This window comes from Pantherophis guttatus, chromosome 17, assembly GCF_059756535.1.
Source record: "Pantherophis guttatus breed Tessera chromosome 17, ASM5975653v1, whole genome shotgun sequence".
Classification (NCBI taxonomy): Eukaryota; Metazoa; Chordata; class Lepidosauria; order Squamata; family Colubridae; genus Pantherophis; species Pantherophis guttatus.
The window spans coordinates 9,975,679-9,990,107 of NC_142079.1; the positions used below are offsets into that span (position 1 = coordinate 9,975,679).

Consider the following 14,429-nt stretch of genomic DNA (forward strand, 5'->3'; position numbering starts at 1 on the left):
CAGGCAGGGGTGGGATTGAAAAAATTTAGCAACTGGTTCTCTGCCTAGTTGCTGGGTGGGTGTGGCCTATTTGGTCTCCTGCACCACGGCGGGGGGCGACAGGCTCTGGAGGCTTTCCTTGAGCCTCCATGAAAGCAAAGATGGCATCCCCTGGGCACCGTAGGCTAGAAACAGGCCCGTTTCTAGACTTTCGGTAGGCCCATTTTTCGCCCTCCCAGAGCCTCCGCACGGGTCCTGCCCTTACCTCGCATCCAAAACGGTCTGCGTGGAGGCTCCTGGGAGGGAAGGGGCAGGGTGGGCGGGGCCAGCCGGTCCTTGCAGCTACCGGTTCGTCGAACCAGATGTAAAATTAATATCCGGTTCGCCCAAACTGGTCCAAACCGGCTGAAACCCACCCCTGGTTGCGGGGGTTTCCACCGGACCCCGACTCAGAATGCCACAGCAGGTAGATCAGATATGGTGTGACGAGAATGGAGAGGATTCCGTAGTGGACATAGGACACTTTAGAGCCGTGATGGCGAACCTATGGCACGCGTGCCCGAAGTGGCACACGGAGCCATGTCGCCTGATACGCGCGCCGTTGCCCGTTCCTCTTCCAGGTTTCTGGCGCGCATACCAATCATCTGGCCTTTGTGCTTGCATCAGTGCTGGAAACTGGAAGAGGTGGTCTTCCATTTTCCGGCGTGAGCATGTGCGCTGGACAGCTGATCGGCATGTGCACATGCGTGGCAGTAACCTGAAGACTTGCCGGCAGTAATCTGAAGAAACCCCAAGTGCATTTTCCTGCACATGCACACCCGTGGGCAACTCCTATTCCTAGTCTTGGCCCTGACGAGTGCCCGCGCGCTCCCTTTTCAGCATTCGGTGTCAAAAAGGTTCGCCATCCCTGCTTTAGAATCTTAAAGGAAGGCTTGGTCAGGAATAAGTGAGTTCAAACGGGACATGTGTTGATAAAGGCAGTTCTCGACTTTAAAACCATTCGTTTAGCGACCCAAGTTGCAACGGCACTGGAAAAAGTGAGTTGGGATCCGGTCCTCGCACTTAGGATGGCCTTGTGGTCATGTCATAAAATATTTGGGACACTCGGGAACCGGCATGGGTTTAAAAATCATTGAAAGAAAAAAAAAAAAGGTAGAGAGAGATACATGATAAGACAGGAATATAGATGACTATATCGAGACATTGACGGACAGAAGGAATAGAAAGGTAAATGATATAGTTAGAATGAATAGTTAGAATGGATAGATGGATGGAAGGTGGAGAGAGAAAGAGAGGGAGGGAGGGAGGGAATAGATAGGATGGTAAGGTGGATGGACGGACGGACAGACAGATAGAAAGACAAATTGAACGGATGGATGGATAGACAGACAGACATTGACAAACAGAATGAATAGATAGATAAATGATATAGACAGAATGGATAGAGGGATAGATAGATAGATAGATAGATAGATAGATAGATAGATAGATAGATAGATAGATAGATAGATAGATAGATAGATAGATAGATAGATAGGATGGCTAGGTGGGTGGGTGGATGGATGGATGAACGGACAACCAGCCAGCCAGACAAACAGATCAATAGACAGAATGGATGGACGGACAGACAGACAGACAGACTGATCTTTGAACCATTAAAAGCTGGGCTGAAACCAAACTTCTCAAACCACAGTTTAGATTCTGGCCAAGTCGCTGGCATGGCTGCTTGCTAATTAAGAGAAGCTGTTTCCTCTGATTCCTTCCCAGATCACTCATTCAGTGCTGTCACTGGAGATCCAGCCAGGATCAAACTCTTCTGGCCAAACCGAAAACTAATTAGCAAACTCAACTACTGTTTCTCGCCATGAAAAATAAAAATAAAAATCTTTCCAGTGCTTTGACAGATTCTGGGCCTCTTCCGAAGCCTAGGAGGAAGACACAGGAGAAGGAAGACCCAAAGTTCAACCTAGAGTCAGCAGAGTTCAGACTTTAGGCAGGAGAAGACCAGCCCTGGACCTCCCTCTCTTCCTCCCTCCCTCCTCTGCCTTTCACTCTTTTACCAAATACCTTCCCTTCCTTCCTTCCCTTCCCTGCCTTTCACACTTTTACCACCTTCCTTCCTTCCCCCTTCCCTGCCTTTCACTCTTTTACCAAATACCTTCCCTTCCTTCCTTTCTTCTCCCACCCTCCCTCCTTTTTCTGCCTTTCACTTTTACCAAATACCTTCCCTTCCTTCCCTTTCACTCTTTTAACAAATACCTGTCTTCCTTCCTTCCTTCCTTCCTTCCCTTTCACTCTTTTACCAAATATATCCTGCCTTCCTTCCTTCCCTTTCACTCTTTTAACAAATACCTGTCTTCCTTCCTTCCTTCCTTCCCTTTCACTCTTTTACCAAATATATCCTGCCTTCCTTCCTTCCCTTTCATTCTTTTACCAAATACCTGTCTTCCTTCCTTCCTTCCTTCCCTTTCACTCTTTTACCAAATATATCCTGCCTTCCTTCCTTCCCTTTCATTCTTTTACCAAATACCTTCCCTTCCTTCCTTTCTTCTCCCACCCTCCCTCCCTTCCCTGCCTTTCACTTTTACCAAATACCTGTCTTCCTTCCTTCCTTCCTTCCTTCCTTCCTTCCTTCCTTCCTTCCTTCCTTCCTTCTCACTCTTTTACCAAATACCTTACTTTCCTTCCGTTCCTTCCCTGCCTTTCACTCTTTTACCAAATACCTTACTTTCCTTCCTTCCCTTTCACTCTTTTACCAAATACCTGTCTTCCTTCCTTCCTTCCTTCCTTCCTTCCTTCCTTCCTTCCTTCCTTCCTTCCTTCCTTCCCTTTCACTCTTTTACAAAATACCTACCTTCCTTCCTTCCTTCCTTCCTTCCTTCCTTCCCTCCCTCCCTCCCTGTTAGAAGGCCGAATAAGTTCAACACAAGTGTTAGTTTTCATTTCACTCCTAGCCCGCTAGCCAACAACCACCAGGCGAAAGGGCCCCTCCCTTCCCAAAATCCTCCTCACACCCCCTTGGACCCCTCTGGAATAAACAGCATGGCTTCTCTCCCGAGGTTTTGCATTTCCAGCCTTTAAAATGATTTATGGTGACAGGTTAGCACAGCAGGAAAAAGGAGGGGGGAAGCAGGGGTGGAAAAAAAAGGCTTTTGACTCCTTGGCAGCAACCAAATTATGCAGTCGGGGCGAGCCGACCAACCAACCAGGTCCCCGGTGTGGATCCGACAGGACAGGGGAATCGCAGAGGGCTTCCTTAACAAGAAACCTCTCCTGCTTGACCCGAGGCGAAGTTCTTTGGCAGGGCGGACAAAATAAAAGCGCTTCCACAAACATCCAAGCACCTCCAGCCCTTCCAACCGCCTGCATTTACAAGCTGCTCGTTGGGAGAATGTGGGCTAAGACTCTGTATGTGTGTGTATGTGTCTTGTGTGGGTGTGTGTTTAAATAACACACACACAGAGTGTGTCACTTTAAACAGTAGAACAGCTTGCCTTCAGAAGTTGTGGGTGCTCCATCACGGGGGGGGGGGGGAAGGGGGGGTCAAGAAAAGACTGGACAGCCGTCTGTCGGGAACGATACAGGGCCTCCTGCTTCTGCAGGAGGTTGGACTAAAAGGGAAAGGTTCCCCTTGCACAGATGTGCTAGTCGTTCCCGACTCTAGGGGGCGGTGCTCATCTCCGTTTCAAAGCCGAAGAGCCAGCGCTGTCCGAAGACGTCTCCGTGGTCATGTGGCCGGCAAGACTCAATGCCAAAGGCGCACGGAACGCTGTTCCCTTCCCACCAAAAGTGGTTCCTATTTTTCTACTTGCATTTTTTTTTTACGTGCTTTCGAACTGCTAGGTTGGCAGAAGCTGGGACAAGTCACGGGAGCTCACCCCGTTACGCGGCACAAGGGATTCGAACTGCTGAACGGCCGACCTTTCGATCGACAAGCTCAGCGTCTTAGCCACTGAGCCACCACGACTAGATGACCTCTAAAGGTCCCTTCCAATGCTTGTTAATTCTGTAATTCTGCAATCCTGGGATAAGTGGCTACAGAACTGATCCAATTCTGCTGAAGGATTCTCATCCAAAGGATGGCCTTTTTTTAGGTTGCATCCTATAGATCTGTGATGGTGAACCTATGGCATGCGTGGTACCACAACTTCTGGTGGCAAGATGTTCCACTGGTTAATTATCCTCACTCTCAGGAAGTTTCTCCTTAATTCCAGGTGGCTTCTCTCCTTGGTTAGTTTCCATCCATTGTTTCTTGTCTTGGCTTCAAGTCAGGGTTGAAATCCAGCAGGTTCTGACGGGTTCTGGAGAACTGGTAGCGGAAATTTAGAGCAGTTCGGAGAACCAGCAAATGCCACCTCTGGCTGGCCCCAGAGTAGGGTGGGAATGGGGATTTTGCAATATCCTTCCCCAGGAGTGGGGAGGGAACGGGGATTTTTCAATATCCTTCCCCCAAGAACGAGGAGGGAAAGGGTATTTTTCAATATTCTTCCCCCAGGAGTGGGGAGGGAATGGGGATTTTGCAATATCCTTCCCCCAGGTGTGGGGAGGGAATGGGGATTTTGCAATATCCTTCCCCCAGGAGTAGGGTGGGAATGGAGATTTTGTAGTATTCTTCCCCCAGGAGTAGGGTGGGAATGGAGCTTTTGCAGTATCCTTTCCCCTGCCACCAAGCCACGCCCACCAAGCCACACCACACCACACCACACCACACCACGCCCACCAAACCACGCCCACAGAACCCGTAGTAAAAAAATTGTGGATTTCATCACTGCTTCAGGTGCTTTGGAGAATAATTTGACCCCCCCTCCTCTTTTGGGCAGCCCCTCAAATACCAGAATGCTACTATCATGTTCCCCCTGGTCCCTCTTTTCTCTAGACTAGCCAAACCCAAATCCTGCAGCCGTTCTTCATATGTTTTAGTCTCCAGGCCTCTTACCAATTGTCCTCGTGTGGTGATCAGGATGGATAGTAAGCTTAATGAACTATATGATGGTTCGGATGAAGTATACACAGTCCATCTGAATGCACAGCTGCGGGGAAATGCAACAGCATGCCAAGGGCAGACTGAAACCATCACGTGCCAAAGACCAGGAAATGATCAAAGAATGACTGATGGATGAAAGTACCAAGAGTCAAGGACATGGACTTCCATGCTCAAGAAGAGAAGAGATGCCTAACTGTTCTCTAAACACTATTGAGTGACTCACAAGATGGATGAAAACCAGCTGTTCAAGAATTCAGTGCTCCCCCGACGTAACACAGGTGAAGAAGAGGACTGACCGGAGTGGAAACCAAATCAACAATTGCTGTGTTTGCTTTTCGTCCATCAAAAAACACGACAACTAATCACTAACATTTCACAGGAAATGTTATGGGTGCTTTAGCAACGAAAGGAGGATTTACTCAAAAAAAAAAAAAAAAAAATTAACCAGAAAAGAAATGTGAAGAAAAACTGTCAAGATTCAATCTTAATAGATGTGCTGCTGGAAGGAAGGGAGGAAGGAAGGATGGGTAGGCAGGTAAAATAACCTACTTTATGGAGGGAGGAGAGGAGAAAAGAGATGGAAGGAAGGAAGGAAGGAAGGAAGGAAGGAAGGAAGGAAAGAAAGAAAGAAAGAAGGAGAGATGAGAAGAGAGGAAGAAGAAAAGAGATGGAAGGGAGGGAGGAGAGGAGAGGAAGAGAAAAGAGATGGATGGGTGGAAGGAAGGAGAGATGAGAAGAGGAGAGGAAGATAAAAGAGATGGATGGATAAAAGGAAGGAAGGACAGATGAGGAGAGGAATAGAAAAGAGGTGGATGGAAGGAAGGAAGGAGAGATGAGGATGAGAGGAAGAGAAAAGAGATGGAAGGAAGGAAGGAAGGAGAGATAAGAAGAGGAGAGGAAGAGAAAAGAGATGGATGGAAGGAAGGAAGAAGGAGAGATGAGAAGAGAGGAAGAAGAAAAGAGATGGATGGATTGAAGAGAGGAAAAGAGATGGATGGATGGAAGGAAGGAAGGAAAGAAAAAAGAAGAGATGAGAAGAGAGGAAGAAGAAAAGAGATGGAAGGAAGGAAGGAAGGAAGGAAAGGAGAGGAAAGGGAAAAGAGATGGAAGGATGGATGGAAGGGAGGAGAGGAAGAGAAAAGAGATGGATGGGTGGAACGAAGGAGAGGTGAGAAGAGAAGAGGAAGAGAAAAGAGATGGAAGGAAGGAAGGAAGGAAAGAAAGAAAAGGAGAGATGAGAAGAGAGGAAGGAGAAAAGAGATGGATGGAAGAAAGGAAGGAAAGAAGGAAGGGAGGAAATAACTCACTTTATCACACATGAGAATCTCCACAACTGAAGCCATCTAGACAAAACAACTGACAACAACCTTGACAGATAGACCAAATTTGTTCTAGAGTGACAAGGTGAAATACATGGTTGAAGCCCAAAACGTGAGCAAATACCGAGGCAGACACCCCACCACTAATTCACATGAGTATAAGGGGGTGGGGTGGGGTGACTTCGAAGATTCTACTATTACAGCCAATATTAATAAAAAGTGATTTTAAGTCTTCTGACGGAGCCGACTTCTGGGTTTGGCCTACACAGTTGGGTGGAGAGAAACCATAAGATGAGGGAGATTTCTTGCGGGTTGATGGCCAGGATATTCTTCCAAGTTCCCAGCTCTGGGAAGAGTTGTCTCCGGAAGCACAAAAAGAAGTTTTAACCAAACACCCGAGAAGCATTTTTCGATCTTGACCTACCTTTCGTCGCTGGAGGGGTGAACAGCTTCTCGGAACCTTCCGATGCCTGAAAGACACAACCAGAGAAAAAGGATTCAGTATTTCTCCAACCGCCACGACAGAAGGAAACTTTGAGACCGAAGGGATGCGCGTCACATCTGGAGAACGGGCCAATATTATAACATTATACAGGAAACATGAAAAAAACAAAACAAAAACAGAGAGAGTGCCAGGAGAAGACAGAACGGCATTCAAAACCAAGGCTTAAGAGAATGCAGGTAAGTCCTCAATTTACGACCACAACGGAGCCCAGCATTTCCGCTGTTAAGAAAGATGGTCGTCAAGTGAATTTTGCCTCACTTTGCCACCTTTCTTGCCACAGCCCTGCTGCTGTTGCAGTTAGCAACACGGTTCTTAAGTGAATCTGCCTTCCCCGTGGCTCGTCAGAAGGTCGTAAAACGGGATCACATGACCCCCCGCAACCGTCATAAATCTGAGTCAGTTGCCACGTGTCTGAATTTGATCCCAGGGATGCTACAATGGTTGTAGGAGTGGTGCGGCAGCCTAGAGGTGGAGCTCTCGCCTCACAATCAGGAGACTGTGAGTTCGATCCTAGGTAGAGGCAGATATTCCTCTCTCTGAGCACAATGAGAATGTATCTGCTGAACAAAACTCCGCACTGGCGACAGGAAAGGCATCCGGCCAGTAAACACACTCAGCTCCATTCAGTTTCTCAGACTCCACCCCGCGAGGGATTACGAGGTCATTAAAAGAAGATGTTGCTGCTGCAATGGTTGTTAGTGTGAAAAATGGCCGTAAATCACCTTTTTTTCAGCGCGGTGGTAACTTTGAACCATCACTAAACCAGGGGTGGGTTCTAAATTTTTTTACTATCGGTTCTGTGGGCATGGCTTATTTTGTGGGTGTGGCTTGGAGGTCATGTGACTAGGTGGGTGTGGCTAGCTGTTCAGAGTCATTTCTGGAAGGTCCTCACACTTACGACCAATCCTCGCACTTACGACCCGACTCATTTGTTTGCTTTTAACTCTGATCAGCTGTAGGACGGCCCTTTGAAGCCCCGTGGCAAGAGTTTAAACAGTTTGTTTCCCTCTAGTCATCAGCTGGGACTCAGGAGGCAGCAATAGATTGGGGGTGGGGCCAAATAAAAGGTAAGAATAACGTGGGGGGGGTGGGAGAACCGGTTCGGTGTCGTCATATCGTCACTGCTACCGGCTCGGCCGAACCGGACCAAACCGGGAGGAACCCACCACTGCACTAAACCAACTGTCGTACGTCGAGGACTGCCTGTACAGATCCTCCCTAAAATTTTATCTGCCTTCTTAAGAAACTTACAAGTGAAACGTCTGTCAATCAAAGGTCCACTACCATCGTATTTCATTTTGTAAGGGACCGCACAACTGCGGCCGATTATACCTGCTCTCTGCTAATCGGATTATTATGTAAAACGGTTTCCTCCTGTTTATATATCCAGGCAGCATTCTGCTTTTTTTTTTGAAACCCCATCCATGCTCCGTTTCAGCCCCAGGAAGTTGTTAAGAAATCCAATTAACCTAAACCCTGTAAACAGCCTTCTGGTTAATCAGGGATATTCAGTTTCAGGCCAGGATGTCAATAACGTACAGTCGAGGGGGAAAAAAGAAACCCACCCATCTATCTGCATAAGAGTTTCCCGAAATCTAATTTATAAAGCTTGATTTCCCCCCTCTGCAAAACAGAACATCCATTCCAAACGATAAATAAAGCAGATAAACAACTTTAATTGGGGGTGGGGGGGGAGAGGGCTTCCATATTCTAGAAAAGGACTCTGTAGGCAAGCCCTCGATTTACGACCACAACTGAGCCAAGCACATTTCTGTCGCTAAGTGAGACAAAAGTGAGTTTTGCCCCCCTCCCCGTTTTACAACCTTTCTCGCCACGGCTGTTAAGGGAACCACTGCGGTTGTTAAACTGGTCACACGGCCTTTCAGCGAATTTGCCTTCCCCGTCGATTTTTGCTCGACAAAAAAGGGGAGGACGACACGACCCCGGGACAGCGCAACTATCGTAAGTGTGAGTCGGTTGTTGAAGCGTCTGAATGTGAATCACATAGGATGATGGGGGGGGGGAGGCTGCAATGGTCACAAGTGTGAAAAAGAGTCATAATTCACTCTTTTTTTCCCCACTGCTGCCGTAACTTTGGACGGTTGCTAAATGAGCTATTGAAAATTGAAAATTGCCTGTAGCAGTGTTGCCATCCGAAGGGTTTGTCCTAAGAGCTCTTGGTGACTACGGTTCAATTTAGATTTACTCCTTAGCCCAGGTCAGAATTGCAATCTATAGTAGTGGCCAAAATTGTGGAAACATTTTGGGGAAAAGTGTATTTTTGAGGTTTGATGGCTAATAACACCACTTTTTTTTTTTTTTTTTTTTGGAGTTTCAAGATAATCTTCTTCCACTGCTGGAATGGCCTGGGAACAGCCCAGACCTTCACCCAATTGAAAATCTATGGAGCCCACTGAAGAAACTTGTTAGTCAGAAGCGACCCAGCAATAAAACCCAGTTAATAGAAGCCATCCTTCAATCTTGGTTTCGCATTAGAACAGCTGCAGAACTCAAAGACTTGGTTCACTCCATGGGAAGACGTTGTAAGGCCATCATTCATGCTAAAGGTTACCCAGCTAAGGATTAACTGACATGGTGATCATTTTTGTATATCTTGTTTTTTTCTATGGTGACACTTTCTGTATATCTCCTTTTTTCTATGGTGATCATTTTTATATATCTCCTTTTTTCTATGGTGATCATTTTTGTATCTCTCCTTTTTTCTATAGTGATAATTTTTGTATATCTTGTTTTTTTCTATGGTGATCATTTTTGTAAATCTTGTTTTTTCTACGTGTTTCACTTTTCTTCTTTCTACCGTAACTGCTATTCTAATAGCAAATCCTTCGTAAAAAGTATTGCACTACCTTCTCGATTAAAGTATTTTTCCATGGATATATAATTTGATGGTACTACTCCAAAAGAAAAGTGGTGTTATTAGCCAGTTTTAGAACAATACACTTTTCCCAAAAGGTTTCCACAATTTTGGCCACTACTGTAAGTATCTCCAAGGACAGAAATTGAGCTTCACAATAAATAAAATAAACGTTAAGAAGCCAAACTTACGGCTCAGCTAGTCTGGTTTTCTTTCCCGACATCCTTGATTTTATTCCGTCCTGGCTTGTTGTGTTATGATGTGCTTTATGAATGATTCTAGAGCGGCGCATATTTCATAGCCAGAGGTTTAGGAAATGGGATAAACACGGCGGAGAAACGTTAACCAGACAGACTAACAGTTCTGGGCCGTGACCCAGGAGATTTGCAAGAATCAAGGGGGAGGTTTTTTTTTTTTCCTATTCTGGTTTCTTTTTGGCCTCCGGAATCGGATTTTCTTTTCTTTTCTTTTTTTTTTACAAGAGAGAGAAAACGGTGGGGCATGAGGTTGTAAGCTGCGGGTGCGAAGACAAGTAGCGTGGAGGGGAGGGGAGGAAATGGCTGTTTGACTGAAATTTGGAGCCTTGTTTTCCATCTTATCTCTCTGCTTCGCTGGGCAAAAATAACCCACCCGCCCCGAAATGCTTTTGAGATATGGTGACATCTCTCTCTCTCTCTCTCTCTCTCTTCAGGGAAGAGCTCCTCGTTTGAGGTTCTAATGCTTAAATCACCTCTTGCTGCTGAAGGAGTGAAAGGGAGGGGAGGGATTCTTTTTCCCTGCCAAGATTTTGTTTAATGCCGACCCTGCAGTGTATAAAACACTGTGCTTGGCAGGATGGTTTCTCCGTATGCTGTCAAGCAGTAAATTTCAGATTTCCTTCCTTCCTTCCTCCCTCCCTCCTTCTCTGTCTTCCATTCCTTTCTCCTTCCGTCCTTCCTTCCCTATCACCCTGTCCTCCATCCCTCCCTCCTTCTGTCCTTCTCTGCCCTTTTCTTTCTTCCTCCTTCTGTCCTCCCTCCCTCCCTCCCTCCTTCCTTCCCGACCACCCTGTCCTCCATCTCTCCCTCCCTCCTCCCTCCTTCTGTCCTTCTCTGCTCTTCCTTCCTTCCTTCCCTACCACCCTTTGTCCTCCCTCCCTCCCTCCTTCTGTCCTTCTCTGCCCCTTCCTTCCTTTCTTCCCTACTACCCTCTGTCCTCCCTCCCTCCCTCCTTCTGTCCTTCTCTGCCCCTTCCTTCCTTTCTTCCCTACTACCCTCTGTCCTCCCTCCCTCCTTCTGTCCTTCTCTGCCTTTCCTTCCTTCCCTACTACCCTGTCCTCCCTCCCTCCTTCTGATCTTCTCTGCCCCTTCCTTCCTTTCTTCCCTACCACCCTCTGTCCTCCCTCCCTCCTTCCTCCTTCTGTCCTTCTCTGCTCTTCCTTCCTTCCTTCCCTACCACCCTTTGTCCTCACTTCCTTCCCTACCACCCTCTGTCTTCCCTCCCTCCCTCCCTCCTTCCTTCCCTACCACAATCTGTCCTCCCTCCCTCCCTCCCTCCCTCCCTCCTTCCGTCCTTCTCTGCCCCTTCCTTCCTTCCCTACCACCCTCTGTCCTCCCTCCCTCCCTCCTCCCTCCCTCCTTCTGTCCTTCTCTGTCCCTTCCTTCCTTCCCTACCACCCTCTGTCCTCCCTCCCTCCCTCCTTCCTTCCTCCTTCTGTCCTTCTCAGTCCCTTCCTTCCTGTCCTCCCTATGTCTCTCTGGCTCCCTCAAGCAAAGCCCAGAATTATTCTTGATGAATCAAAGAGGAAAAACTGACTTGGATGGACAACCAACCTGAGGGCTAGCCAAATAGATCTAGGGAGAATCCCACCTAATTTTCCTGGCTGCTTCCCTCTCATTTCCTGGGATCCTCCTTATTTGCAGGAGTTTGTGGCAGGGAACTGGAGAAACAGGGGGTGCCACTTCGTCCCTCTCAAGCCGCCAGCCTCACCCCAGCATCCTTTTTTCTCCCATCCCTTTCCTCTCTGGCTGTGCAACCCAGTAAAATCAGCCACCGGCGTTATCTCCTCTATTAACGGGTTCCCGTCTACTGGAATTGCGCGACTGCTCAGTTCATCACGCCCCGAATTAAAACAGCATCCTGCAATCTCGAGCCTTTGATCTTTCAGGGAAAAGGATTTAGGGGACGAGCGAAGCGAAAGGCCCACGAGCCAGAGAGGCTTTGTTCGCCAGCAACAGGCTAAAAGAGTGGCGTTTGAAGGGGATTTTCGTCTGCGGGAATATTAGTCAAGCGGTGAAACCGAGGCAAATAAAGCTGACCCCCCGAAAATGATCATTATCAGCCCTGCAGAGAAAGCTTGAATGCCGGTAATGCGGAAGGACGCCTGTCAGATAATCGTTCTGCCACGATAAATGGGCGTTTGAGCAAGCAGCGCACGTTCCCATTACAAAGAAACCCAGATCGCGGGCCAAAGCTCTCGTCCAAATCAAGGCTCTCTCTCTCTCTCTGTCTGCCTGTGGGTCTTTGCGCCCCGTCACAGCAGGCCAGCTCCACACTCACGCCACTCATGGCTGTGGCCAAATGAAGACGTGGAATCTTTCTTTCTTTCTTTCTTTCTTTCTTTCTTTCTTTCTTTCTTTCTTTCTTTCTTTCTTTCTTTCTTTCTTTCCTTCCTTATTTCTTTCTTTTTCCTCTCTCTCTCTTTCCCTTCCTTTTTTTCCTTACCCCTTTCCTTCCCTCCTTTTTTTCTCTGCCTATTCCTTTCCTGCCTCCCTTTCATTTTTTCTCTTCTCTTCTTCCTTCCTTCCTTCCTTCCTTTTTCCTTTCCCTTCCTTCTTTTTCTTCCTTATGCCTTTCCTTTCCTCCTTTTTCTTCCCCGCCTATTCCTTTCCTCCCTCCCTTTCATTTTTTCTCTTCTCTTCTTCCTTCCTTCCTTTTTCCTTTCCCTTCCTTCTTTTTCTTCCTTACCCCTTTCCTTTCCTCCTTTTTCTTCCCCGCCTATTCCTTTCCTCCCTCCCTTTCATTTTTTCTCTTCTCTTCTTCCTTCCTTCCTTCCTTTTTCCTTTCCCTTCCTTCTTTTTCTTCCTTACGCCTTTCCTTTCCTCCTTTTTCTTCCCCGCCTATTCCTTTCCTCCCTCCCTTTCATTTTTTCTCTTCTCTCCTTCCTTCCTTCCTTCCTTCCTTCCTTCCTTCCTTCCTTCCTTCCTTCCTTCCTTTTTCCTTTCCCTTCCTTCTTTTTCTTCCTTACGCCTTTCCTTTCCTCCTTTTTCTTCCTTCCTTTCCTTCCTTCTTTTCTTCCCCTGCCACGCCCATCAAGCCACGCACACAGAACCGGAAAATTTTTAGATTTCACCCCTGGACCACCTGATCTGCTTAACAACTGGAGTGATTTGCTTAACAACCATGACAGAAAGGTGGTAGGATGGGGGCCCGGCTCACTTAACATTGGCCTTGGCTAAGCCAATGGAAATTTTGGGTTCAATTGTGGTCATAAGTCGAGGACTGCTTATAGTAAAATTCTGGCTCTATCTTCTTTCTTTAAGTACTTTGAGGGGGGGGGGAAAGTACAGGTAGTCCTCAACTTACGACCACCACTGAGCCTAAGGTTTTTGTTGCTCAGTGAAATATCTCTTAAGTAAAATTTGCCCCGCTCTACGACCTTTTGCGCCACAGTCGTTAAGCGAATCCGTGCAGTTGTTAAATGAATAATGTGGTGGCTAAGTGAATCGGGCTTCCCCCATTGACTTCGCTTGGTCAGGAGGTCGCAAAAGGGGATCGCGTGACCCCGGGACGCTGCACCCGTCGTAAGTATGAGTCAGTGGGCAAGTGGCTGAATTTTGACCACGTGACCATGGGGATGCTGCAACGGTCGTAAGTGTGAAAAATGGTTGTAAGTCGCTTTTTGTCAGTGCCATTATAACTTTGAACGGTCACTGAATGAACTGTTGTAAGTCGAGGACTTATCTGTACCTGAACTTTCCCAGCTCAGCCCTCATTATTTATCTTTAATACCCTGTTTCCCCGAAAATAAGACCTCCCCTGATAATAAGCCCAGTCGGGCTTTTGAGCGCATATGCTAAAATAAGCCCCCCCTGAAAATAAGCCCTCCCCTAAAATATTTAAATGCATGCACAGCTGGTCCCCGCTATTTCCTCGTTTCCTCCACGTGCCCCAAAATAATAAGACCTCCCCGAAAATAAGGCCAAGTGCTTATTTCGGGGTTCAAAAAATATAAGACAGGGTCTTATTTTCGGGGAAACACGGTACCTGTTTAATTTTCAGGGCACATACCGTAAGTGCAGAAGCCTCAGAGTTTACTAGGAACTACGAAGTGGGGCTATTAACATATGTACTTCCCTGCCTCTGGTACACCTGTAGTAGAACATCCTAGTTGCATGCTGGTTACTTTCATCAGTCTACCTTTCCCAGCTGAAATCCAGCACGGCTCAAATTAATTGCTCAAGGTTTTCTCAGCAACCAGAACTGACAACCAATTATCCATTAAGGAAAAAAAGAAAGAAAGAAAAAGACTCTACGGTATTTCGTTCAGCCTAAAAAAGCATTTTAAGGAAAAACGGATAGGTGGAAGGAACGACTGACAGATAAGACAGGAGGGATGGGTAGATACAGTAAATGAATGAATGGATGGATGGATGAATAAATAGGTAGATAGATAGATAGATAGATAGATAGATAGATAGATAGATAGATAGATAGATAGATAGATAGATAGAGGCTGGATAACTTAGTTGGGTAGCAATGGATGGATGGATGGATAGATGGTGGATG

General features: G+C 46.9%; 1 protein-coding gene across 15 annotated transcripts in view; it reads right to left on the minus strand.

Moving 5' to 3' along the window:
- FBRSL1 (fibrosin like 1) overlaps positions 1–14,429 on the minus strand; it is a 604,346-nt gene that overhangs the window by 71,360 nt on the left and 518,557 nt on the right. For all 15 annotated transcript variants that reach the window (XM_087880274.1, XM_087880269.1, XM_087880273.1 and 12 more), the window contains one exon: positions 6,707–6,752. In XM_087880274.1, the coding sequence (XP_087736400.1) occupies positions 6,707–6,752 (46 nt within the window). The remainder of the gene's footprint in view (positions 1–6,706; positions 6,753–14,429) is intronic.